The sequence below is a fragment of the Pseudophryne corroboree genome, chromosome 7 (assembly GCF_028390025.1).
Source record: "Pseudophryne corroboree isolate aPseCor3 chromosome 7, aPseCor3.hap2, whole genome shotgun sequence".
NCBI classification, from domain to species: Eukaryota; Metazoa; Chordata; class Amphibia; order Anura; family Myobatrachidae; genus Pseudophryne; species Pseudophryne corroboree.
This window is the reverse complement of record NC_086450.1, coordinates 314,652,307-314,679,565: the sequence shown is the minus strand read 5'-3', so window position 1 is coordinate 314,679,565 and position 27,259 is coordinate 314,652,307. Positions and strand designations below refer to the sequence as shown.

The 27,259-nt window shown below is 46.7% G+C and overlaps 1 protein-coding gene across 1 annotated transcript in view; it reads right to left on the bottom strand.

Annotated features, from left to right (window-relative positions):
• ATF7IP2 (activating transcription factor 7 interacting protein 2) overlaps positions 1-27,259 on the bottom strand; it is a 233,173-nt gene that overhangs the window by 24,472 nt on the left and 181,442 nt on the right. Inside the window, exon 9 of the mRNA XM_063934278.1 lies at positions 8,554-8,615. Coding sequence (XP_063790348.1) covers positions 8,554-8,615 — 62 coding nt within the window. The remainder of the gene's footprint in view (positions 1-8,553; positions 8,616-27,259) is intronic.

The window sequence follows — 27,259 nt, the reverse complement described above, 5'->3', positions numbered from 1 at the left end:
GGGTAGTTTTTTCTCCCCAAACATAATACCCTTTTTAGTGGTACCTGTATTTATATCAGAAATGTGTAACACCTCTTTCATTGCCTCAATCATGCAGTGAATGGCCTTAGTGGGCATCAGATTAGACTCATCGTCGTCGACACTGGTGTCAGTATCAGTGTCGACATCTGGGTCTGCGGTCTGAGGTTGCGGGCGTTTTAGAGCCCCTGATGACCTGTGCGACGCCTGGACAGGCACGAGCTGAGAAGTCGGCTGTCCCACATTAGGCATGTCGTCAAATTTCTTATGTAAGGAGTCTATACGTGCACTCATTTCTTTCCATAAGTTCAACCACTCAGGTGTCTGCCCCGCAGGGGGTGACATCCCTTCTAAAGGCATCTGCTCCGTCTCCACATCATTATCCTCATCAAACATGTCGACACAGCCGTACCGACACACCGCACACACACAAGGAATGCTCCACAGAGGACAGGACCCACAAAAGCCCTTTGGGGGGACAGAGTGAGAGTATGCCAGCACACACCAGAGCGCTATATAATGCAGGGACTAACTGAGTTATGTCCCCTATAGCTGCTTTTTCTATATAATTATATACAGCGCCTAAATTTAGTGCCCCCCCCCCTCTCTTTTTTTTACCCTTTTCTGTAGTGTAGACTGCAGGGGAGAGCCAGGGAGCTTCCTTCCAGTGGATCTGTGAAGGAGAAATGGCGCCAGTGTGCTGCAGGAGATAGCTCCGCCCCTTTTCCGCGGCCTATTCTCCCGCTTTTTTCTGGATTCTGGCAGGGGTATTTTCCACATATATAGCCTCTAGGGCTATATATTGTGGTATTTTTGCCAGCCAAGGTGTTATAATTGCTTCTCAGGGCGCCCCCCCCCCCAGCGCCCTGCACCCTCAGTGACCGGAGTGTGAAGTGTGTGTGAGGAGCAATGGCGCACAGCTGCAGTGCTGTGCGCTACCTTGGAGAAGACTGATGTCTTCTGCCGCCGATTTTCCGGACCTCTTCTTGCTTCTGGCTCTGTAAGGGGGATGGCGGCGCGGCTCCGGGACCGAACACCAAGGACTGGGCCTGCGGTCGATCCCTCTGGAGCTAATGGTGTCCAGTAGCCTAAGAAGCCCAATCCGGCTGCAAGCAGGCGAGTTCGCTTCTTCTCCCCTTAGTCCCTCGCTGCAGTGAGCCTGTTGCCAGCAGGTCTCACTGAAAATAAAAAACCTAAATCTATACTTTCTTTCTAAGGGCTCAGGAGAGCCCCTAGTGTGCATCCAACCTCGGCCGGGCACAAAATCTAACTGGGGCTTGGAGGAGGGTCATAGTGGGAGGAGCCAGTGCACACCAGGTAGTCATAAATCTTTCTAGAGTGCCCAGCCTCCTTCGGAGCCCTCTATTCCCCATGGTCCTTACGGAGTTCCCAGCATCCACTAGGACGTCAGAGAAAACAGAATTGTATGCAATGTCAGAGAGGGAGTCAAGACCAACCAATCCCCCCAATCAGCTCTGCAGCAGCATATCACCCCTCCATCACCTGTGCAGCAGCATATCACCCCTCCATCACCTGTGCAGCAGCAAATCTCCTCTCCATTACCTGTGCAGCAGCATCTCTCCTCTCCATCACCTGTGCAGAGCATATCACCCCTCCATCACCTGTGCAGCAGCATATCACCCCTCCATCACCTGTGCAGCAGCATATCACCCCTCCATCAGCTCTGCAGCAGCATATCACCCCTCCATCACCTCTGCAGCAGCATATCACCCCTCCATCACCTCTGCAGCAGCATATCACCCCTCCATCAGCTCTGCAGCAGCATATCACCCCTCCATCACCTCTGCAGCAGCATATCACCCCTCCATCACCTGTGCAGCAGCATATCACCCCTCCATCAGCTCTGCATCAGCATATCACCCCTCCATCAGCTCTGCATCAGCATATCACCCCTCCATCACCTCTGCAGCAGCATATCACCCCTCCATCACCTGTGCAGCAGCATCTCTCCTCTCCATCACCTGTGCAGAGCATATCACCCCCTCCATCACCTGTGCAGCAGCATCTCTCCCCTCCATCACCTCTGCAGCAGCATCTCTCCTCTCCATCACTTCTACAGCAGCATATCACCCCTACATCACCTATGCAGTAGCAAATTCTCTCTCCATTACTTCTGCAGCAGTAAACCCCCTCCATCACCTCTGCAGCAGTATATACCTCTTCCATCGCCTCTGCAGTAGCAAATTCTCACCCCATCACTTCTTCAGCAGCATATCCCCCTCCATCACCTCTGCAGCAGCATATCACCTCTCCATTACCTCTGCAGTAGCATATCCCCCTACTACTACTTCTGCAGCACCAATACTATCAACTGTGCAGCTACATAACCCTCCACAATTAATGCTGCAGCAGCATATCCCCCCATCACCTTTGCAGCAGCAAATTCTCTCTTCATCATCTCTGCAGCAGCATATCTCCCCTCCGACACCTCTGCAGCAGCATATCCCCCTCCATTACCTCTGGCAGCATGTTTCCCCACCATCACCTTTGCATTTGTATAACACCAAACAGCTCTATATACCTCTGCAGCAGCACACCCTCCATTCATCACCTCTGCAGCAGTATATCCCCCCTCCATCCCCTCTGCAGTAGCACATCACCCCTCCATCACTTCTGTAGCAGTATATCCCACCTCCATCACCTCTGCAGTAGCACATTTCCCCTCCATCAATTCTGCAGCAGTATATCCCCCCTCCATCACCTCTGCAGCAGTATATCCCCCCTCCATCACCTCTGTAGCAGTATATCCCGTTCTATCACCTCTGGAACAGAATATACCCCTCTATCACCTCTGCAGCAGAATATCGCCCCTCCATCACCTTTGCAGTAGTAGAACACCACACAGCTCTATATTCCTCTGCAGCAGCATATCCTCCATCACCTCTGCAGCAGTATTTACCTCCTCCATCAAATATTTCTGTAGTGTAGACTGCAGGGGAGAGCCAGGGAGCTTCCTTCCAGTGGATCTGTGAAGGAGAAATGGCGCCAGTGTGCTGCAGGAGATAGCTCCGCCCCTTTTCCGCGGCCTATTCTCCCGCTTTTTTCTGGATTCTGGCAGGGGTATTTTCCACATATATAGCCTCTAGGGCTATATATTGTGGTATTTTTGCCAGCCAAGGTGTTATAATTGCTTCTCAGGGCGCCCCCCCCCCCCCAGCGCCCTGCACCCTCAGTGACCGGAGTGTGAAGTGTGTGTGAGGAGCAATGGCGCCCAGCTGCAGTGCTGTGCGCTACCTTGGAGAAGACTGATGTCTTCTGCCGCCGATTTTCCGGACCTCTTCTTGCTTCTGGCTCTGTAAGGGGGACGGCGGCGCGGCTCCGGGACCGAACACCAAGGACTGGGCCTGCGGTCGATCCCTCTGGAGCTAATGGTGTCCAGTAGCCTAAGAAGCCCAATCCGGCTGCAAGCAGGCGAGTTCGCTTCTTCTCCCCTTAGTCCCTCGCTGCAGTGAGCCTGTTGCCAGCAGGTCTCACTGAAAATAAAAAACCTAAATCTATACTTTCTTTCTAAGGGCTCAGGAGAGCCCCTAGTGTGCATCCAACCTCGGCCGGGCACAAAATCTAACTGGGGCTTGGAGGAGGGTCATAATGGGAGGAGCCAGTGCACACCAGGTAGTCATAAATCTTTCTAGAGTGCCCAGCCTCCTTCGGAGCCCTCTATTCCCCATGGTCCTTACGGAGTTCCCAGCATCCACTAGGACGTCAGAGAAAACAGAATTGTATGCAATGTCAGAGAGGGAGTCAAGACCAACCAATCCCCCCAATCAGCTCTGCAGCAGCATATCACCCCTCCATCACCTGTGCAGCAGCAAATCTCCTCTCCATTACCCGTGCAGCAGCATCTCTCCTCTCCATCACCTGTGCAGAGCATATCACCCCTCCATCACCTGTGCAGCAGCATATCACCCCTCCATCACCTGTGCAGCAGCATATCACCCCTCCATCAGCTCTGCAGCAGCATATCACCCCTCCATCACCTCTGCAGCAGCATATCACCCCTCCATCACCTCTGCAGCAGCATATCACCCCTCCATCACCTGTGCAGCAGCATATCACCCCTCCATCAGCTCTGCATCAGCATATCACCCCTCCATCACCTCTGCAGCAGCATATCACCCCTCCATCACCTGTGCAGCAGCATCTCTCCTCTCCATCACCTGTGCAGAGCATATCACCCCCTCCATCACCTGTGCAGCAGCATCTCTCCCCTCCATCACCTCTGCAGCAGCATCTCTCCTCTCCATCACTTCTACAGCAGCATATCACCCCTACATCACCTATGCAGTAGCAAATTCTCTCTCCATTACTTCTGCAGCAGTAAACCCCCTCTATCACTTCTCCAGCAGTATATACCTCTTCCATCGCCTCTGCAGTAGCAAATTCTCACCCCATCACTTCTTCAGCAGCATATCCCCCTCCATCGCCTCTGCAGCAGCATATCACCTCTCCATTACCTCTGCAGTAGCATATCCCCCTACTACTACTTCTGCAGCACCAATACTATCAACTGTGCAGCTACATAACCCTCCACAATTAATGCTGCAGCAGCATATCCCCCCATCACCTTTGCAGCAGCAAATTCTCTCTTCATCATCTCTGCAGCAGCATATCTCCCCCCCAACACCTCTGCAGCAGCATATCCCCCTCCATTACCTCTGGCAGCATGTTTCCCCACCATCACCTTTGCATTTGTATAACACCAAACAGCTCTATATACCTCTGCAGCAGCACACCCTCCATTCATCACCTCTGCAGCAGTATATCCCCCCTCCATCCCCTCTGCAGTAGCACATCACCCCTCCATCACTTCTGTAGCAGTATATCCCACCTCCATCACCTCTGCAGTAGCACATTTCCCCTCCATCAATTCTGCAGCAGTATATCCCCCCTCCATCACCTCTGCAGCAGTATATCCCCCCTCCATCACCTCTGTAGCAGTATATCCCGTTCTATCACCTCTGCAGCAGAATATCGCCCCTCCATCACCTTTGCAGTAGTAGAACACCACACAGCTCTATGTTCCTCTGCAGCAGCATATCCTCCATCACCTCTGCAGCAGTATTTACCTCCTCCATCAAATATTCGACCTCCATCACCTCTGCAGCAGTATATTCCCCCTCCATAATTCCTGCAGCAGTATATACCCCCTCCATCAACTCTGCAGCAGTATATCCCCCTTCCATCACCTTTGCAGTAGCAAATTCTCTCTTCATCATCTCTGCAGCAGCATATCTTTCCTCCAACACCTCTGCAGCAGTATATCCCCCTCCATTACCTCTGCGGCAGCATGTCTCCCCACCATCACCTTTGCATTTGTATAACACCACACAGCTCTATATACCGCTGCACCAGCACACCCTCCATTCATTACCTCTGCAGCAGTATATCCCCCCTCCATGACCTCTGTAAGAGTATATCCCCCCTCCAGCACCTCTGCAGCAGTATATTCCCCCTCCATCACCTCTGCAGCAGTATATACCCCCACCATCACCTCTGCAGTAGAACACACAGCTCTATATTCCTCTGCAGCAGCATATCCTCCATCACCTCTGCAGCAGTATATGCCTCCTCCATCACCTCTGCAGCAGTATATTCCCTCTCCATCACCTCTGCAGCAGTATATCCCCCCTCCTTCACCTCTGCATTACAACACACAGCTCTATATATCTCTGTAGCAGCATATCCCCCCTACATCACCTATGCAGCAGTATATCCCCCTCTGTCATCTCTGTATCAGTATATCAACAGTTTTATAAACCTCTACAACAGAATATTCTCCCTCCATCACCTTTGACCCCTCTATCACCTCTGCAGTAGCAAATTCTCTCTCCATCACTTCTGCAGCAGTATATCCCCCATTCATCATCTATATGCAGCAGCATATACCTCCTTCAACACCTCTGAAGCAGTTTATCACATGGCTCTATAAATCTCTGCAGCAGTATATCCCACCTCCATCACCTCTGCAGTAGCACATTCTCTCTCCATTACCTCTGCAGAAGCATATCCTCCCACTATTACCTCTGCAGTAGTATATCACCACAGAGCTCTATAAACCTCTGCAGCAGCACACCCCCCCCCTCCATACCTTTGCATTAGTATAACAGCCCACACAGCTCATACCTTTGCAGTAGCATATCCTCCCTTCATCACCTCTGCTGCAGTATATACCCCCCTATTACCTCTGCAGCAGAGTATGCTTGCTCCATCACTTCTGCAGCAGTATATTCCCCTCCATCACCTCTGCAGCAGTATATACCCCCTCCATCACCTCTGCAACAGTATAACCCCCTCTATAACCTCTGCAACAGTATATCCCCCTCTATCACCTCTGCAACAGTATATATCCCCTCCATTCCCTCTGCAGTAGCAAATTATCTCTCCATCACTACTGCAGCAGTATATCCCCCATCCATCACTTCTGCAACAGCATATCACCACATCACCTCTGCAGCAGTATATACCCCATCCATCACCTCTGCAACAGTATAACCCCCTCTATCACCTCTGCAACAGTATATACCCCCTCCATTCCCTCTGCAGTAGCAAATAATTTCTCCATCACTACTGCAGCAGTATATCCCCCATCCATCACTTCTGCAATAGCATATCACCACATCACCTCTGCGGTAGCATATCATCCACTCTGCGGCAGCATATCCCCATCCATCACCTCTGTTGCACATAGCCCCCCTCCATCACCTTTGCAGCAATATATCCCCTGGTCCATCACCTCTGCAGCAATACATTCACCAATCAATCACCTACTCTATATACCTCTGCAAAAGAATTTCCCCCTTCACCATCATCTCTGCAACAGTATACCCCTCCCAAAAAATTCCCCCCAAAAAGAAGTGAAAAACTCATGTCGACAATTTGACCTGTCGACCTAGTACAGGTCGACCTAATGACCATGTCGACCTAGTGCACATCGACCCATCGTGGTTGACCCAATGACTGACGACCTAAGTTGAGTCGACCCAACGACCGTATCCCCTCCCATCAGTTCTATCCCCCCACCATCACCTCTTCGGCAGCATATCCTCCCACCATCATCTTTGAGGCAGTATATCCTCTCACCATCACCTCAGTGGCAGCATATCCTATGTCTATCACCTTTGTGGCAGCATATCCCCCCACCCTCGCCTCTGTGGCAGCATATCCCCCCGCCCTCGCCTCTGTGGCAGCATATCCCCCCGCCCTCGCCTCTGTGGCAGCATATCCCCCCACCAGCACCTCTGTGGCAGCATATCCCCCCACCAGCACCTCTGTGGCAGCATATCCTCTGTCCGTCCCCTCTGTGGCAGCATATCCCCCATCACCACTTCTGTGGCAGCATATCCCCCCATCACCACCTCTGTGGCAGCATATCCCCCCCAACAACACCTCTGTGGCAGCATATCCCCCCCAACAACACCTCTGTGGCAGCATATCCCCCCATCCTCACCTCTGTGGCTGCATATCCCCCCCCCCCCCACCCTCACCTCTATGGCAGCATATCCCCCCCACCAGCACCTCTGTCGCAGCATATCCCCCCCAAAAGCACCTCTCTGGCAGCAAATCCCCCCACCAGCACCTCTGTGGCAGCATATCCCCCATCACCTAAGCAGCAGCATATCCCCCCACGAGCACCTCTGTGGCAGCATATCCCCCCATCACCAGCACCTCTGTGGCAGCATATCCCCCCATCACCAGCACCTCTGTGGCAGCATATCCCCCCCATCACCAGCACCTCTGTGGCAGCATATCCCCCCCATCACCAGCACCTCTGTGGCAGCATATCCCCCCCACCATCACCTCTGCGGCAGCATATCCTCTGTCCATCATCTCTGTGGCAGCATATCCCCCCATCACCACCTCTGTGGCAGCATATCCTCTGTCCATCATCTCTGTGGCAGCATATCCCCCCCATCACCTCCTCTGCAGCAGCGTATCCACTGTCCAACATCTCTGTAGCAGCATATCCCCCCATCACCTATGCGGCAGCATATCCCCCCACCAGCACCTCTGCGACAGCATATCCTCTGTCCATCATCTCTGTGGCAGCATATCCCACCACCATCACCTCTGCTGCAGCATATCCAACTACCATCACCTCTGCAGGAGCATACCCCACCACCATAATATCTGCAGCAACACCTTCCATTGCACACACCTGACCTCCCAGGTAATAACACTAGGCTCACCAGTAATGCAGGCCTACCAATATTACAGACTGGCAGAAGATCAGTGTGATAACAAATGTCTTCCCATTTGCTAACTGACTGACCTTGCTGTCCATATGGTTGGGACGCACTGTGGGTCTTCCCACTCTATATGACCTGTATGAGGCCTGGTACAATTCAGAAGAGATACAGGAAAATGTTGGCACAGAAATACTACAGTATTATTTTTGCAGTCTTAGGTCTCCCAGCAACAGTACATGACCTTGTGGCCGCATGAATTGTCAATCACAAATACAAAGAATAAAACTCTTGCATATTCATACTGTATAATTCAACAAAAGATACATACTGTTATTGAAGATTGTGCTTTACTTCTGTGTTCCTTTATAGATTCCATAATTTTGCGCATAGCTAATAAAAGAAAAAATATGTAAATTAATATTTTCAGATGAAGTTGTTTCACAAATTGCATGATTATTAATGGTCTTTGAAATACAGTGCAGTGCGTTCTATTCATAATACCAGCTGAAAACACAAAACTGGTGCAAAAGCCAATGTAGTGTTTTAATGAGTGGAATCAATTTTCATAATGCTTTTGGGTCAAAATGGAGGAGTACCAAAACTCTATTGCATTAACATCCATTTTTTATGTTTCTACTATTTGGTTGCAAAATAATGTTCATAATTACTATATTCTGTTTATGTATACTGCATATGTGTATCTACATAAAGATAATCAAGTACCGAGAAAAATTCTGGGGGAGATTTATATAATCTTGGAGAGATAAAGTGGAGATTTTACACATAGCAACCAATGAGCTTCTGTAATTTTTCTAGCACAGCTTGTAAGCTGATTGGTTGGTATGCTCTCTCTCTCTAATATCTATGTAATGATATTTGGTATGACCTTTGACACCTCACACCAGTATCAAAAATGCATAGGAAAGATGTGGGGAAAAAAAGTGTTGGCATGGTGAAGAGAGAAAAAGTTGGATGGGAAGCTTCGGTGCACAGCCATTTTCAGATCTCTCCAGAGATGTTCAATCGGATTCAAGTCTGGGCTCGGACTGGGCCACTCATGGACATTCACAGAGTTGTCCTGAAGCCACTCCTTTGATATCTTGGCTGTGTGCTTAGGGTCGTTGTCCTACTGAAAGATAAACAGTCGTCCCAGTCTGAGGTCAAGAGCGTTCTGGAGCAGGTTTTCATCCAGGTTTTTTTCTCCCAGTTCCTGCCACTAAAAAACATCCCCACAGCATGATGCTGCTACCACCATGCTTCACTGTAGGGATGGTATTGGCCTGGTGATAAGAGGTGCCTGGTTTCCTCCAAACAGGATGCCTGGCATTCATGCCAAATAGTTAAATATTTGTCTCATCAGACCAGAGAATTTTGTTTTTCATGGTCCGAGTCTCCTTCAGGTGCATTTTGGCAGACTCCAGGCGGCTGCCATGTGCATTTTACTAAAGAGTTGTTTCCGTCTGGCCACTCTGCCATACAGGCCTGATTGGTGGATTGCTGCAGAGATGGTTGTCCTTCTGGAAGGTTCTCCTCTTTCCACAGAATGCTGAAGCTCTAACAGTGACCATCGGGTTCTTGGTCACCTCCCCAACTAGGGCCCTTCTCCCCCAATCGCTCAGTTTAGACGGCTGGACTGCTCTAGGAAGAGTCCTGGTGGTTCCGAACTTCTTCCATTTACGGATGATGCAGGCCACTGTGCTCATTGAGACCTTCAAACCAGCAGATATTTTTCTGTACACTTTCCCAGGTTTGTGCCTCGAGACAATCCTGTCTCAGAGGTCTACAGACAATTCTTTTGACTTCATGCTTGGTTTGTGCTCAGACATGCACTGTCAAGTGTGGGACCTTATATAGACAGGTGAGTACCTTTCCAAATCCTGTCCAATCAATTGAATTTACCACAGGTGTACTCCAATTAAGCTGTAAGAACATCTCAAGGATGAAACAGGATGCGCCTGAGCTGAATTTTCAGCTTCATGGCAAAGGCTGTGAATGCTTATGTACACGCATGTGATTGTTTAGTTTTTATTTTTAATAAATCTACAAAAATCTAAAAAAACTAAAAACAAACCTTTTTTCATATTGTCATTATGGCGTATTGTGTCTAGAATTTTGAGGGAAAAAAATAATTTATTCCAGTTTGGAATAAGTCTGTAACATAACAAAATGTGGAAAAAGTGAAGCACTGTGAATACTTTCTGGATGCACTGTATTTCATTCTTCATAGCCTGAGTACTTTGTGCGCCTTGCTGATGATGCAGATAGGCTACTGGCATAGTTTTGACTACCTAAACCTTTACAACCTTTCCCCTTAGAAGACTTTCTGCCCTCATCAATGTTTTAAAGACTGCTCAAAACTCCCATACAATTATTGGAAGTAAGGACTCTGGAACTAGAATTAACCCACACAGCCCCTTAACCTCTGATGTGGGTGAGAGGCAGACCTGTGTCAACACAGCCTTATCCACTGTGATTTTAAGTTGTAGGACTTATTTCACGTCATTGAATGTTCCAGTTAGAAAATAGGAAAATCCTTTTCTTTTAGTCCGTAGAGGATGCTGGGGATGCTTCAAGAACCATGGGGTATAGACGGGATCCGCAAGAGACATAGGCACTTTAAGACTTTAAAAGGGTTGTGAACTGGCTCCTCCCTCTATGCCCCTCCTCCAGACTCCAGTTATAGGAACTGTGCCTAGGGAGATGGACATTTCGAGGAAAAGGATTTATTTAATTTTTAAAACTAATGTGAGATACAGACCAGCTCACACCTCAAGCACGCCGTACAACATAGCATTCAACAACAACGCATGCAACGGTATGACCAACATCAGCCACAGACTGACTGAACTTAACTCAACATGAGTGTAACCATAACCAAACTGCAGATACAGCCCGCACTAGGACGGGCGCCCAGCATCCTCTACGGACTCAGAGAAAAGGATTTACGAGCAGGTATTAAAATCCTATTTTCTCATACGTCCTAGAGGATGCTGGGTATGCTTCAAGAACCATGGGGTTTATACCAAAGCTCTAGAATGGGTGGGAGAGTGCGGATGACTCTGCAGCACCGATTGACCAAACAAGGGGTCCTCCTCAGCCAGGGTATCAAACTTGTAAAACTTCGCAAAGGTGTTTGATCCCGACCAAGTAGCAGCTCGGCAAAGTTGTAATGCAGAGACCCCTCGGGCAGCCGCCCAGGATGAGCCCACCTTTCTGGTAGAATGGGTTTTTATCGATTTCGATAACGGCAATCCTGCCGTAGAATGAGCCTGCTGAATCGTATTACAGATCCAGCGCGCAATAGTCTGCTTGGAAGCAGGAGCCGCAGGACAAACAGAGCCTCTGTTTTACTAATCTAATCCGTTCTGGCGACATAGATTTTCAAAGCTCTGACCACATCGAGAGACTTAAACTCCGCCAAGGCGTCAGTAGTCACTGACACCACAATAGGCTGGTTTACGTGAAATGATGAAACCACTTTTGGCAGAAATTGCTGACGAGTTCTCAACTCCGCTCTATCAGCATGGAAGATTAAATAGGGGCTTTTGTGAGACAAAGCCGCCAATTCAGATACCCGCCTTGCGGATGCCAAGGCCAACAACATGACTACTTTCTAAGTAAGGAATTTTAACTCAACCTTAATGTAAAAGTTCAAACCAATGAGAATGCAGGAACTGCAATACCACAATAAGATCCCACGGTGCCACAAATGGAGGTTGGATGTGCAGCACGCCTTTCACGAAGGGAGGCCAATTCTTTCTGAAAAAAGATTGATAAGGCCGAAATTTGTACTTTAATGGAGTTTAACTTTAGGCCCACATCCACACCTGCTTGCAAAAAATGGAGCAAACGCCCCAGCTGAAAATCTTCCGTAGGAGCCTTCTTGGATTCACACCAAGACACATATTTCCTCCAAATACGGTGGTAATGCTTTGCCGTTACTTCTTTTCTAGCCTGAAGAAGTGTGGGAATGACTTCACTAGGAATACCCTTTCGGGCTAGGATTTGGCGTTCAACCGCTATGCCGTCAAACGCAGCGGCGCTAAGTCTTGATACACGCACGGTCCTTGTTGTAACAGGTCCTCCCGTAGAGGAAGAGGCCAGGGATCTTCTATGAGCAACTCCTGAAGATCTGGATACCAGGCCCTCTTTGGCCAGTCTGGAACAATGAGTATCACCTGAACCCTTGTTCTTCTTATAATCTTTATCACCTTTGGAATGTGTGGAAGTGGAGGGAACACATAGACCGACGGAAATACCCACGGTGTCACTAGGGCGTCCACCGCTATTGCTTGAGGGTCCCTCGACTTGGAACAATATCTCTGAAGTTTCTTGTTGAGGCGGGACGCCATCATGTCTATTTGGGGAATTCCCCAACGACTTGTCACTTCTGCAAAGACCTCTTGATGAAGACCCCACTCTCCTGGATGGAGATCGTGTCTGCTGAGGAAGTCTGCTTCCCAGTTGTCCACTCCTGGAATGAAGACTGCTGACAGAGCGCTTGCATGTCTCTCCGCCCAGCGAAGAACTTTCGTGGCCTCCACCATCGCCGCTCTTTGTTCCGCCTTGGCAGTTTATATACGCCACTGCTGTTATGTTGTCTGACTGAATCAAGACGGGCAGACCGCAAAGATGTTCCGCTTGCAGAATGCCGTTGTAAATGGCCCTTAATTCCAGAATGTTTATGTGCAGACAAGCTTCCTGGCTTGACCATTTTCCCTGAAAGTTTCTTCCTTGTGTGACTGCTCCCCAGCCTCGGAGACTTGCATCTGTGGTCACCAGGATCCAATCCTGAATCCCAAACCAGCGTCCCTCCAGGAGGTGAGAACTGTGCAGCCACCACAGGAGGGAGATTCTGGTCCTGGGAGATAGGATTATTTTCCAGTGCATGTACAGGTGAGACCCAGACCACTTGTCCAACAGGTCCCACTGAAACACTCTGGCATGGAACCTGCCAAACTGAATGGCCTCGTAGGCCGCCACCATCTTCCCCAGCAATCGAGTGCATTGAAGAATCGACACTCTTGCCGGTTTCAGAATCTGTTTCACCATCTTCTGTATTTCCAGAGCTTTTTCCTCTGGAAGAAAAACTCTCTGTAATTCTGGATCCAGAATCATACCCAGGTACGACAGTCGTGTTGTCGGAACCAAGTATGATTTTTGCAAGTTTAGGAGCCAACCATGTTGTTGCAGAATCGTCAGTGAGAGCGCAACGTTTTTCAGTAATTGCTCAATGGATCTCGCCTTTATCAGGAGATCGTCCAAGTACGGGATAATTGTGATTCCCTGCATGCGCAGGAGAACCATCATTTCCGCCATAACCTTAGTGAAAATCCTCGGAGCCGTGGACAGACCAAACGGCAACGTCTGAAATTGGTAATGACAATCCTGAACAGCAAACCTCAGGTAAGCCTGATGTGGAGGATATATGGGGACGTGTAAGTAGGCATCCTTTATGTCGACCGACACCATAAAATCCCCCTCCTCCAGACTGGAGATCACTGCTCGGAGAAATTCCATCTTGAATTTGAATTTTTTTAGATAGAAATTGAGGGATTTTAGGTTCAGAATCGGTCTGACTGAGCCATCCGGCTTCGGGACCACGAACAGGCTCGAATAAAAGCCTTCCCCCTGTTGTGACGGGGGTACCGTGAAAATGACTCGATTTTGACACAGCTTTAGTATTGCAGCGCATACTACCTCCCTTTCTGGAAGAGAAGCTGGCAAGGCCGATTTGAAAAATCGGTGAGGGGGGCACGTCTTGAAACTCCAATTTGTACCCTTGGGTTACTATTTCTAATATCCAAGGATCCAGGGCCGAGTGAACCCAGACCTGACTGAAGAGTTGGAGACGTGCCCCCACCGCTGCAGACTCCCGCAGAGGAGCCCCAGCGTCATGCGGTGGATTTGGTAGAAGCCGGAGAGGACTTCTGTTCTTGGGAACTTGCCACAGCCTGTGACCTTTTTCCCCTTCCTCTCGTAGCAAGGAAGGAGGACCCTCGTCCTTTTTTGTATTTATTGGGCCGAAAGGACTGCATCTGATAGTGGGGCGTTTTCTTTTGTTGTGCAGGAACATAAGGTAAAAATGATGACTTCCCCACGATAGCCATAGATACCAGGTCAGCGAGGCTGTCACCAAACAAGACACTACCGTTAAACGGTAGAGACTCCATAGTCTTCTTAGAGTCAGCATTAGCATTCCACTGATGAATCCACAATGCCCTCCTAGCCGAGACTGCCATGGCATTGGCCCTTGATCCCAAAAGGCCAATATCCCTTGCAGCTTCTTTTAAATAGGCTGCAGCGTCCCCGATACGAGTCAAAAGCACGCTATCCCTGTCCAGGGTATCTATCTCAGATGACAAGTTATCTGCCCACTTTTCTATAGCGCTACTCACCCATGCCGATGCAACGGCAGGCCTGAGCAGCGAACCTGTAGTGACATAAATGGATATTAGTGTATTTTCCTGCTTACGATCCGCAGGATCCTTTGGGGCTGCCGTGTCAGGAGACGGAAGCGCTACCTTTTTGGACAGACGCGATAGAGCTTTGTCCACCGTGGGGGTTGACTCCCACTTTTCCCTGTCCCCAGAGGGGAACAGATATGCCACCGGAAATCTTTTGGGAACCTGTACCTTCTTGTCAGGATTTTCCCAAGCCTTTTCAAAGAGAGCGTTCAGTTCATGAGAGGGAGGAAACGTTACCTCAGGTTTCTTTCGTTTAAACATACAGAACCTTGTATCAGGAACAGCAGGGTCCTCCGTGATATGTAATACGTCTTTTATCGCCACAATCATGTACTGAATGCTCTTAGCCAGTTTAGGATTCAATCTGGCATCACTATAGTCGACACTGGAATCAGAGTCCGTGTCGGTATCTGTATCTGCTATCTGGGTAAATGCACGTTTCTGTGACCCCGAAGGGGTCTGAGCTTGCGACAATGCATCCTCCATGGATTTTCTCCATATCTGGTTCTTAGACTCAGATTTATCTAATCTCTTAGTCAACCGAGCCACATTTGCATTCAAAACACTCAACATATTTACCCAATCAGCCGTCGGCGGTGCCGACACGGTCACTCCCACAGCCTTTTCTGTCCCCACTCCAGCCTCCTCCTGGGAAGAGCACTCAGCCTCAGACATGTCGACACACAAGCGTACAGACACCCACAACACACTTGGGCTATAGGGGACAGACCCACAGCAAAGCCTGTTAGAGAAACACAGAGAGAGTTCTGCCAGCTCACAACCCAGCGCCTATCCCGGTTCTGAAGCGTGTAATATACTGCCCAGACCTGAAACATGGTACCTCAAAAGCCATCACTGAAATCTTCTGCCGTCACTGAAGTTCTCTGATCTTCTTCTACTCACCCGGCTTCTGACTTCTGGCTCTGCAAGAGGGGTGACGGCGCGGCTCCGGAACGAGCATCTAGGCGTACCTAGCGATCAGACCCTCTAGAGCTAATTGTGTCCAGTAGCCTAAGAAGCACAGCCTTGAAACTCACAGAAGTAGGTCTGCTTCTCTCCCCTCAGTCCCACGATGCAGGGAGCCTGTTGCCGGCAGGTCTCCCTGATAATAATAAACCTAACAAAGTCTTTATTCTGAGAAACTCTGGAGATCTCCTCAGTGTGCATCCAGTCTCACTGGGCACAGAATCTAACTGGAGTCTGGAGGAGTGGCATAGAGGGAGGAGCCAGTTCACACCCCTTTTAAAGTCTTAAAGTGCCCATGTCTCCTGCGGATCCCGTCTATATCCCATGGTTCTTGAAGCATCCCCAGCATCCTCTAGGACGTATGAGAAATACTGAGAATGAAATTGAGCGAACTGGATTGCTTTGAACGCAGTCACCATACAAAAATGCATGGACACCCTCCAGAAGTATGCCCAGAGAATGAAAGGAAGAAATCTGGTTCTCTGAAAGAAACACCCTTTTCTGCTTGGTATTGTACACCAATCTTAGAAACAACCTGCTTTGAGCTGGAATCAAATTGGACTTTATAATCCAGCCATGCACTTCCATAAAATCCTACTGGTCTCGCATGATCCAACCAGATCTCTGCAGAGTCTGCTTTTACATACAGGATGTCATCCACCCCTGAGAAATGCTGCGACAACTGCCATCACCTTGTTAATACCACTGGAGCTGTGGCAAAGTCAAAGAGGGAGGCTCTTAATGGATGAGACGAGAAAGCACTGCAAATCTTATTAGTGACCCTCCCAGATCGGATTATGTAAATACGCATGTGTAATATCTCTGGATGCCATACACTCCCCCTACTCCATGCAATTGGCAACAGCTCGTAGGGACTTAGGGGTCTATTTACTAAGCCTTGGACGGAGATAAAGTTGAGGAAAATAAAGTACCAGCCAATCGGCTCCTAACTGCCATGCCACAGGCTGTGTTTGAAAAATGACAGTTGGGAGCTGAATGGCTGGTACTTTATCTCCATCCAAGGCTTAGTAAATAGACCCCATAATTTTGACTTTATCCATCCTTAGATGAACAGTTAATGATTTTTAACTTGAGAATAGATTGAAAGGACAAGTCTGAATTTGTCCCCCCCCCCCTCCTGGTTCAGCGGAACAGGGACAATTACTGCTGCCAAGAGCAGCATCAAAATTGCTTCTTTGAATCTTCAATGCTTTAAGGGATCTACAGGCAGATGTGGCCGGAGAGACTAACCAGCCACACGTGTAATGGCGGCCGCAGCACTGAAGGGGGTTAACCCCTAGTGCCCGGCGCCATTAGGCGGACAATGGGCGCTTGGCGCCACTTTTAAACTGTGCACTGGCGCTAGTCGCCATCTTTAAATGTATTGTGGGTGCTAGGCACCGGGTATTTAAAGTATGTTTAGTGATGTGCTTTGGCATGTCATATGTAGTGCTCTGTGCACAATTGCAGGAATGCATGTTTAAATGTATTTGTATTTGAGATGTGGTCACCTGTATTTTAAAGGGAAAAGTGCACTTACTATAGCTGTCTGAATAAGCATCTCTTATCTTCTGGAAATAGGAAGTGGCATGCTAATGGCCCTGTCCTAGCAGAGAGGTGTGAAGGACAATACCTTTTGATGTGTAAGTTCCTTAGAGAAAGATGCTAATCACGTGGGATCTCCTTATCCCATAGATAAAGTCTATGGGCTTGGAACCTGTTTGTTTCATGTAGCTGATATAATTGATATACGAATCCTGAATGGTAGATGCAGGAAGGAAGAATATTTGTTTGGTAAATCCAATACAAACCATATTTAAAGCTATGTGTTAAATGTATCAATGGTGAAGTGTAACCTCCCAGGTGGTAGGAATTGGAGTTTAAATTATACAAAACGTTGTCTGTGTGTGGCAGGAAAAAGGAAATAGCTTTTTTGCACTTACTGACATCCTTGTAAAATGTAATTTATTTATATTTTGTGCGATAACCTGATTGGTTGGAGAAGACAGGGAGGGCTTACCCCCCTGTGGTACTGTGTGGAAAATTGACATAAAAAGGAGACCTGCGTGCCTCCAGAGTGTAGTGTTTTGTACCATCTTTATTCTGCTGGAACATCTTGCTGTATGCTGTTACCCCTAGCAATAGGGAGGAGTCTTTTTTAAGGCTATTACTGAGCAAATAAACATCATCTGCCTCAAGAAGATTGCTTCATCTTGTGACCTACAGGGTTATGCCAAACATAGCCCCGTCCTCCGGCTGTCCAGGGAAGCACCTAACGTCTCGAAGTTCCGGCTTCCGCCAGCTACCGGTAGAGGCCTAGCAAGTGGCTAGTGGGGATTCGTCAACACCACACAGGTGTGGTAAGGCAGTGCGTCGGCACATACAGAGCAGAACCGTGGTTCCAAACGCCACGGCAGGTAAGGAGTTTGGTGGTGGCAGCATAAACCCGCCCACAGCGCAGTTGGTGGAGTCAGTAACAGGCGGTTACTGATGGTAAGCGGGAATCCCCTATGTGTTCAGGTCCCGTGTGACCTGACCCTCCATTCTGTGCACAGGAGACGGGACGCGAAAGCGGCGAGTGCTTTCGTACGGGACCGTCCTGTCACAGAAGACCTGTAGAAACGAACCTCCTTGGGGCTAAGCCTATGATATAAGCCCTTGTAATAATTCCTGTTAGCAAAAAGTCTGATGTGGGGGTATATTTACTAAAGTGCGGGTTTTTAGAAATAGAGATGTTGCCCATAGCAACCAATCTAGCTATTATTTTATAGAAGGCGCTAGTTAAATAAGAAGAATCTGACTGGTTGCTATAGGCAACATCTCCACTTCTAAAAACCCACACTTTAGTAAATATACCCCATGGAATCCATCAACTTGTCTCTGAAAGACAACAGGTGAACTTCCACCGAGTGTGTCCCTGACTGTCATGTTGGTCGCTTATCAGAAAATTTAGCTCCTGAGTGAGGCACCCAGGGCTGCCTAATCTTTTTCTTACATCTTTGGAAACTAGAGGATTACCCTCTTGCAATATTTTAGCCTAAATGAAAATGAAGCTGAAGAGAGAAGAAAATTACTCTTCCTTCCTGTGTCTAAGGAAGTAATTCTGTTCAATTCTGGACAAAACAAAATATCTCCTTGCACACGAAGACCCTCCAAAGTCTATTTTTGATTCAGTCAGCAACAAGGCTGCAGAGCTCTAAATACAATACCTGCCACAGCAGAGATGTGGGCCTGATTCAGCCCTGCATCTATTGTCGCTTCCCCAAGGTAGCCTGCTTCTTTCCCAATGAGGAAAGTAATTCTCCTCTGAGGATACCAGAAAAAAGTCCGCCCTTTAGCTGATCAGCCCGCCTTTCTACTGGCTTACTCACCCAGGCGTAGGCAAGGAACGGCCTCAATGAAGCTTCAGCTGCTTTAAAATTAGATTTCAAAGTAGCATTCACTTTGCTGCACATGCTGTCTCTTAACCACTTGCCTGGAATGGTCGCATCAGATGCGACCATGCCTGCAAGTGCTCTATCTGACCTGGTCACACGGGATGCGACCAGTCAGATAGAGTGTGTTAGCAGTGGCAGGGAAGGGAAACTTACCTCCGCTGCTGCTGCTGTCAGAGGGACCGGAAGGTCCCTCTGCCTCCCTGCACTCTCCCCGTGTCTGCCGATCACTGCTGTTCGGTCAGCACGGCAGGATCTCCCCCCTCCAGCGGCTGCAGACAATGGCAGCCGCTGGGGAGTGTAAATAAACCCTCCCTAGCTGCCCCCAGACCCCCCCCCCCCCCCCCTGCATACCTCGAGGCTGTCTCGGCTTTCAAAATGAACTCCGCGATGTTCAGATGGTCGCGATGTTCCCGATAGATGTTTCGATGTTTGGGGGGAAAAATATTTTTAAAAAATGCAAAAAAATGTTATTTTTTTTTTTTTAACTAAAATCATTTGGGATAGGGTTAAATTCATGTTCTTCACCTAATTCACTCATAAAAAACCCCGACAATTTTGGAGCGTTTTTTTTGCGAAAAAAATAGTCGGTTAAGTGGTTAAAGACGCACCGCCCATAATAAGAAACGCTGTTACAGTAGATAAATTCTAGATAATCTAAGATAACATCAACCTTAGGGGGAAATTCCCACTTTGCCCTCTTTGCTGCAGGCAAATGGTATAATAATTGACATAAATAAGTGATGCAGATGCTTCCCCTAGCACAGGCATTCCCAAACTCAGTCCTCAAGGCACACTTAAGATGGGCATACACTATACAATTATCTGGCAGATAATCTGTGGTTGGACTGAAAACCTGGTAATGGATGAGAGCAACGGACAAACAAACATTTGCTATCAAACACTGGAAAATGGACAAAACCTGTAGTTTATACAAATTGGTTAAATCACGGACAGGTTTTGTCCATTTGTGTTTAGTAGTAAATAGTTGATTGTCAGCTGCTCTCATCCATTACCAGGTTTTCATTCTAATCACAGATTATCTGATATATAATATATAAATATATATATATATATATATATATATATATATATATATATAAACATGGATTCACGGGCGGCACTCGAACAGACTTTACAGCAGTGTTGAATCACGTCATTTTATTGCCAACATGTTTCGGGGACAACACCCCGTCTGGCCCTGAGGACGGGGTGTTGTCCCCGAAACATGTTGGCAATAAAATGACGTGATTCAACACTGCTGTAAAGTCTGTTCGAGTGCCGCCCGTGAATCCATGTTTGCATATCTGAGACTAAGTATCTCACATTGGGAGGGCACCGCAGCAAGTTGATATTATTATTGAGTGGAGTGCCGGGTATATATATATATATATATATATATATATATATATATATATATATATATATATATATATATATATTAGTCCACACGGACCGGCACTCCCACTATCTTCCGAATACGAGCTCCGGTGCCCTATTAGAGAGATCCACAACCAGCAAAAAAGAGGCGGCACTCGGAGGCTTTAAAGTGCAAAATGAATTGTATTCCACAAGAGAAAACTAACGTTTCGGGGTCACAATACCCTTTTGTCAAAGTGAACAAAAATGGTTCGCTTTGACAAAGGGGTAATGTGACCCCGAAACGTTAGTTTTCTCTTGTGGAATACAATTCATTTTGCACTTTAAAGCCTCCGAGTGCCACCTCTTTTTTGCTGGTTTTATATATATATATATATATATATATATATATATATATATATACATACATACATACATACATACATACATACATACATACAGGTTGAGTCTCCCTTATCCAAAATGCTTGGGACCAGAGGTATTTTGGATATCGGATTTTTCCGTATTTTGGAATAATTAGATACCATAATGAGATATCATCATGATGGGACCTAAGTCTAAGCACAGAATGCATTTATGTTTCATATACACCTTATACACACAGCCTGAAGTAAATTTTAACCAATATTTTTTATAAATTTGTGCATTAAACAAAGTGTGTCTACATTCACACAATTAATTTATGTTTCCTATACACCTTATACACACAGCCTAAAGGTAATTTAATACAATATTTTTAATAACTTTGTGTATTAAACAAAGTTTGTGTACATTGAGCCATCAAAAAACAAAGGTTTCACTATCTCACTCTCACTCAAAAAATTCTGTATTTTGGAATATTCCGTATTTCGGAATATTTGGATATGGGATACTCAACCTGTATATATACACACACACACACACACACACACACACACACACACACACGTTATCTGTGTTAAAGCTTTGTGAAACGTATGTCAGAGAGCCGAGAGCGTGTCACGTGGTGCGCACACGTGACATGCAGGTCCGAAAGCGGACACCAAATGCCTGGAGCAGACATGCAGGCACTAGCAGCCGGGGTCACCGCCACAGTAGGGGACGTACCTCCATTCTCCACGGCAAGAGGGCTCTCCATCCGGGAACACCACAGCAGCCCGCCCTCCCTGTCTTCTTTGATACAAGTCCCTGGATGGTAGCTACAACGCGCCGATCAAGCACCGAGCGGGCAGTTAAACGGCCATACGTTTCTGTTATTAGATCTTCCATTTGCCTGACCTTCAGACTATAGTCAGATTAGTAGGAGCAGGCGCTCATTTTTACAGCAATTATAGGATTATATGTGCTAACCCTAACAGTCACTTATGTCTCCATTACCAGATTAATGGACAATCACAGTCTATAATGAACATGCACGCTACTGCCTCTTTTCTGTTTCATTTTTTGACTTAGCGTTTGTATGGGAGTAAGAGACACTCGTATTAATCACAGTCTCTCTTTAAATAGAGAGAGTATAAAACAATTACTGTTGTGGCCATTCTGGATACAGTGTTCTTTTGGTTCCCTCAGTGAGGTGTGGATTTAAACAGCTACTGTTGCTATTTATGGTTAAATATATTTTTTGCAAGAAACGGATAGCTACTGTTGCATTTCATACAAGTGGATTGCATTTCATACAAGTGGATTTAAATAGCTACTATGTATGCCTATATAAAGAGCCTTGCTAAAGTATTCCTCCCCCTTGGCTTTTTACCTATTTTGTTACATTACAACTTGTTATTTAATTCTGAATTTTATGTGATGGATCTGCACAAAATAGTCTAAGTTCGTGAAGTGAAATGAGAAAAAATTATATAAAAAATAATTTCTATAAATAAAAATTTGAAAATTGGCAAGTGCATATGTATTCACCCCCTTTGCTATGAAGCCCCTCAAAAGTTCTGGTGCAACCAATTACCTGCGGAAGTCACATAATTAGTGAAAAGAAGTCCACCTGTGTGCAATCTAAGTGTCACATGATCTGTCAGTATAAACACACCTTTTCTGAAAGGCCCCAGAGGCTGCAATACCACTAAGCAAGAGGCATCACACCATGAAGACCAAGGAGCTCTCCATACAAGTCAGGGACAAAGTTGTTGAGAAGTACAAGTCAGGGTTGGGTTATTAAAAAAAATATCCAAATCTTTGATGATCCCCCGGAGCACCATCAAATCCATCATCTTCAAATGGAAAGAACATGGTACCACAACAAACCTGCCAAGAGAGGGCTGGCCACCAAAACTCACAGACCGGGCAAGGAGGGCATCAATCAGGGAGGCAGCACAGAGACCAAAGGTAACCCTGAAGGAGCTGCAGAGTGCCACAGCAAGGACTGGTGTATTTGTGCATGTGACCACAATAAGCCGTACACTCCACAGAGCTGGGCTTTACGGAAGAGTGGCCAGAAAAAAGCCATTACTTAGTGTTAAAAATAAGAAGGCACATTTTCAGTTTGCCAAAAGGCATGTGGACGACTCCCCAAATGTATGGAGGAAGGTGCTCTGGTCAGGTGAGACTAAAATTTTACTTTTCGGCCACCAAGGAAAACACTATGTCTGGCGCAAACCCAACACATCCCATCACCCCAAGAACACCATCCCCACAGTGAAACATGGTGGTGGCAGCATCATGCTGTGGGGAGGTTTTTCAGCAGCAGGGACTGGTAAACGGTTTCGAGTCGAGGGAAAGATGGATGGAGCTAAATACAGGGATATTCTTGAGCAAAACCTGTTTCAGTCTGCCTGTGATTTGAGACTGGGACGGAGGTTCACCTTCCAGCAGGACAATGACCCGAAGCATACTGCTAAAGCAACACTCGAGTGGTTTAAGGGGAAACATTTAAATGTGTTGGAATGGCCTAATCAAAGACCAGATCTCAATCCAATTGAGAATATGTGGTCAGACTTGAAGATTGCTGTTCACAAGCGGAAACCATCCAACATGAAGGAACTGGAGCAGTTTTGCCTTGAGGAATGGGCAGAAATCCCAGTGGCAAGCTCATAGAGACTTATACAAAGTGACTTGCAGCTGTAATTGCCGCAAATGGTGGCTCTTCAAAGTACTGACTTTAGGGGGGTGAATACAGGTTGAGTATCCCTTATCCAAATTGCTTGGGACCGGAAGACTTTTGGATATCGGATTTTTCCGTATTTTAGAATAATTGCATACCATGATGAGATATCATGGTGATGGGACCTAAGTCTAAGCACAGAATGCATTTATGTTTCATATACACCTTATACACACAGCTTGAAGGTCATTTTAGCCAATATTTTTTATAACTTTGTGCATTAAACAAAGTGTGTATACATTCACACAATTCATTTATGTTTCCATATACACCTTATACACACAGCCTGAATATTTTTAATAACTTTGTGTATTAAACAAAGTTTGTGGACATTGAGCCTACAGAAAACAAAGGTTTCACTATCTCACTCTCACTAAAAAAATTCCGTAATTCGGAATATTCCGTATTTCGGAATATATGGATATGGGATACTCAACCTGTAGTTATGCACGCTGAAGTGTTCTGCTATTTTGTCCTATTTGTTTGCTTCACAATAAAAATCTTCAAAGTTGTAGGCATGTTCTGTGAATGAAATGATGCAAACCTTCAAACAATTTATTTTAATTCCAGGTTGTGAGGCAACAAAACATGAAAAATGCAAAGGGGGGTGAATACTTTACCAAGGCACTGTATGTCTCTATGAAGAGAAGGATAGCTACTGTTGCGATTCACATGTCTCTTCTATTTATCCTCTTTGAACACAATGTATCTTTAAGCAACTAAGCCACAATTGTGCCACACTGAATCCTTTACCGTGCAAGCACTGCAGCACTGTGTATTTTGTTTGTTGAGAGCTGTTGTGTTTAACAATGCACAGGAATTTTTAACTGTGATATACATTGCTGTTATCCCTTTGTTTCAGAGTGTATTGCATGAAGGTTGTTAGTAATTTTTTCCTTTGCACTGTCCACAAATTGGCATCAGGGGATATATGACACATAGCCTGAAAGCTTGATACCCCACTTATCTTCCTTCAGGTTGGGTTAGGGTGCCCACCCTCTCTCATTCTTCGTCCTATACCATTGTGGCAAGATGTCTGAACAGCAGAAGGGTGGATATCCCTGTATCCCAGCCCCTTTACATAATCTCCTCTCAACTCTTCAAGTCTAAATTTTATATATGTGTCAAATGATATTGAAAATATATATGTGACTGTATTTATCAACTCTAAATATAGCGGATAATTTTTCTAAACTCTATGTGACTTAGGATAGCACTATATTAAAAAAAAAAATTCAGGCAATTACCATCCGATACACATACTGTATATACACTCTGTGTTTATATTTCAGATAAACACAGGCACTTGTTAGTGCCTTAAATGACTATCTTTGTGACCAATGATTCAAAAAAAATTGAATTAACCCATGACATATGGGCTATCACTGAACAGATGAGCGTCACTTTTTTTACAAGCAAGTGTTTTGTGTTTCAAGCATTTTTTTCCCCAACAGAAAGGGTTCCTCAGTTGATTTGGTTTGCTTACCGACTCTGGTCAAAAACTTTCTACAATAATACCACACTGCATAGGCCCAATCTCGTCTGATCTTGGAAGCGAAACAGTGTTGTGCCTGGATAGTATTTGGTGGGAGACCACAAAGGAATACCAGGTTTTGTAGTTTATAGATCCTTAGGGGGTCATTCAGACCCGATCGCACGCTGCAGTTTTTTGCAGCCATGCGATCGGGTCTGAACTGCGCAAGCGTGCGGGCCGTATTGCGCAGGCGCACCGCTGGCTGGCTACAGCCGTCGCCTGGCAGCGACAAAAACACAGAAGAAAGTGTTCGCAGCGGCGTACGCAAGAAGATTCACAGGAAGAGGCCGTCCGGGGTGTCAGCTCCCGTTTTCTGGGAGTGTCGAGGAAAACGCAGGCATGCCCGGCCGTTTCCGAGGAGGGATCCTGAAGTCAGCTCCTGGCCGGATCATCGCAGCGGGTAAGACTTGAGCTGTGCAGAGACTGCACAAACTTTTTGTTTGTGCAGCTCTCTGCACAAGCGTTTGCAGCCCTGCACAGCAAATCCCACCTTCCCTGTGGGCGGCGATTACCAGCAGTGCAAAAAATAGCCTGCGTGCAACCAGGTCTGAGTTACCCCCTAAGAGTCCCACTGAGGAGGAGGACTCTTTTCCTGCTGATGGACCTTAAATTATTCCAGCATATTAGCTGGGAATATAACACCAATTCCTTAATAGATTTTCACTTTGATCACTAAAAATATTCAATAAAAGTGTTATGTTTCATATGAACTCGTTTTTTTAAGGAATACCTAATAAATGTTAAATTTTATTAAAAATAGGATTTTAATACCTACCGGTAAATCCTTTTCTCTTAGTCCGTAGAGGAGGCTGGGGATGCTTCAAGAACCATGGGGTATAGACTGGATCCGCAGGAGACATGGGCACACTGTAAGACTTTGAATGGGTGTGAACTGGCTCCTCCAGACTCCAGTTATAGGAACTGTGCCCAGGGAGACAGACATTTCAAGGAAAAGGATTTATTTAATTATTTTAAACTAAGGTAAGATACATACCAGCTCACACCTCCAACACGCCGTACAACATGGCATTCAACAAACAACGCATGCAACGGCTGAACTCAACGCAACATGAGCGTAACTATAACCAAACTGCAGATACAGCCCGCACTGGGACGGGCGCCCAGCATCCTCTACGGACTAAGAGAAAAGGATTTACCGGTAGGTATTAAAATCTTATTTTCTCATACGTCCTAGAGGATGCTGGGGATGCTTCAAGAACCATGGGGTTTATACCAAAGCTCTAGAGCGGGAGGGAGATTGCGGATTACTCTGCAGCACCGATTGACCAAACAAGAGGTCCTCCTCAGCCAGGGTATCAAACTTGTAAAACCTTGCAAAGGTGTTTGATCCCGACCAAGTAGCAGCTCGGCAAAATTGTCACGCCGAGACTCCACGGGCAGCCGCCCAGGATGAGCCCACCTTCCTGGTAGAATGGGCTTTTACCAATTTCGGTAATAGCAATCCTGCCATAGAATGAGCATGCTGAATCGTATTAAAAATCCAGCGCGCAATAGTCTGCTTAGAAGCAGGAGCCCCAATCTTGTTGGGAGCCCACAGGAAAAACAGAGCCTCTGTTTTCCTAATCTGAGCCGTTCTGGCGACATAGATCTTCAAAGCTCTGACCACATCGAGAGACTTTGAATCCGCCAAGGAATCAGTTGCCACTGGCACCACAATAGGCTGGTTCACGTGAAACGATGAAACCACTTTCGGTAGAAATTGCTCACGAGTTCTGAACTCCGCTCTATCAGCATGGAAATTTAAATAGGGGCTTTTGTGAGACAAAGCCGTGAACTCAGACACTCGCCTTGCGGATGCCAAGGCCAACAACATGACTACTTTCCAAGTAAGGAATTTCAACTCAACCTTACGCAAAGGTTCAAACCAATGAGATTGCAGGAACTGCAATTCCACATTAAGATCCCACAGGAGGCACAAATGGAGGTTGGATGTGCAGCACGCCTTTCACGAAGGTCTGAACTTCTGGAAGGGAGGCCAAATCTTTCTGAAAAAAGATCGACAAGGCCGAAATCTGTACTTTAATAGAGCCTAACTTTAGGCCCGCATCCACACCTGATTGTAGAAAATGAAGCAAACGCCCCAGGTGAAATTCTTCCCTAGGAGCCTTCTTGGATTCACACCAAGACACATTTTCTCCAAATAC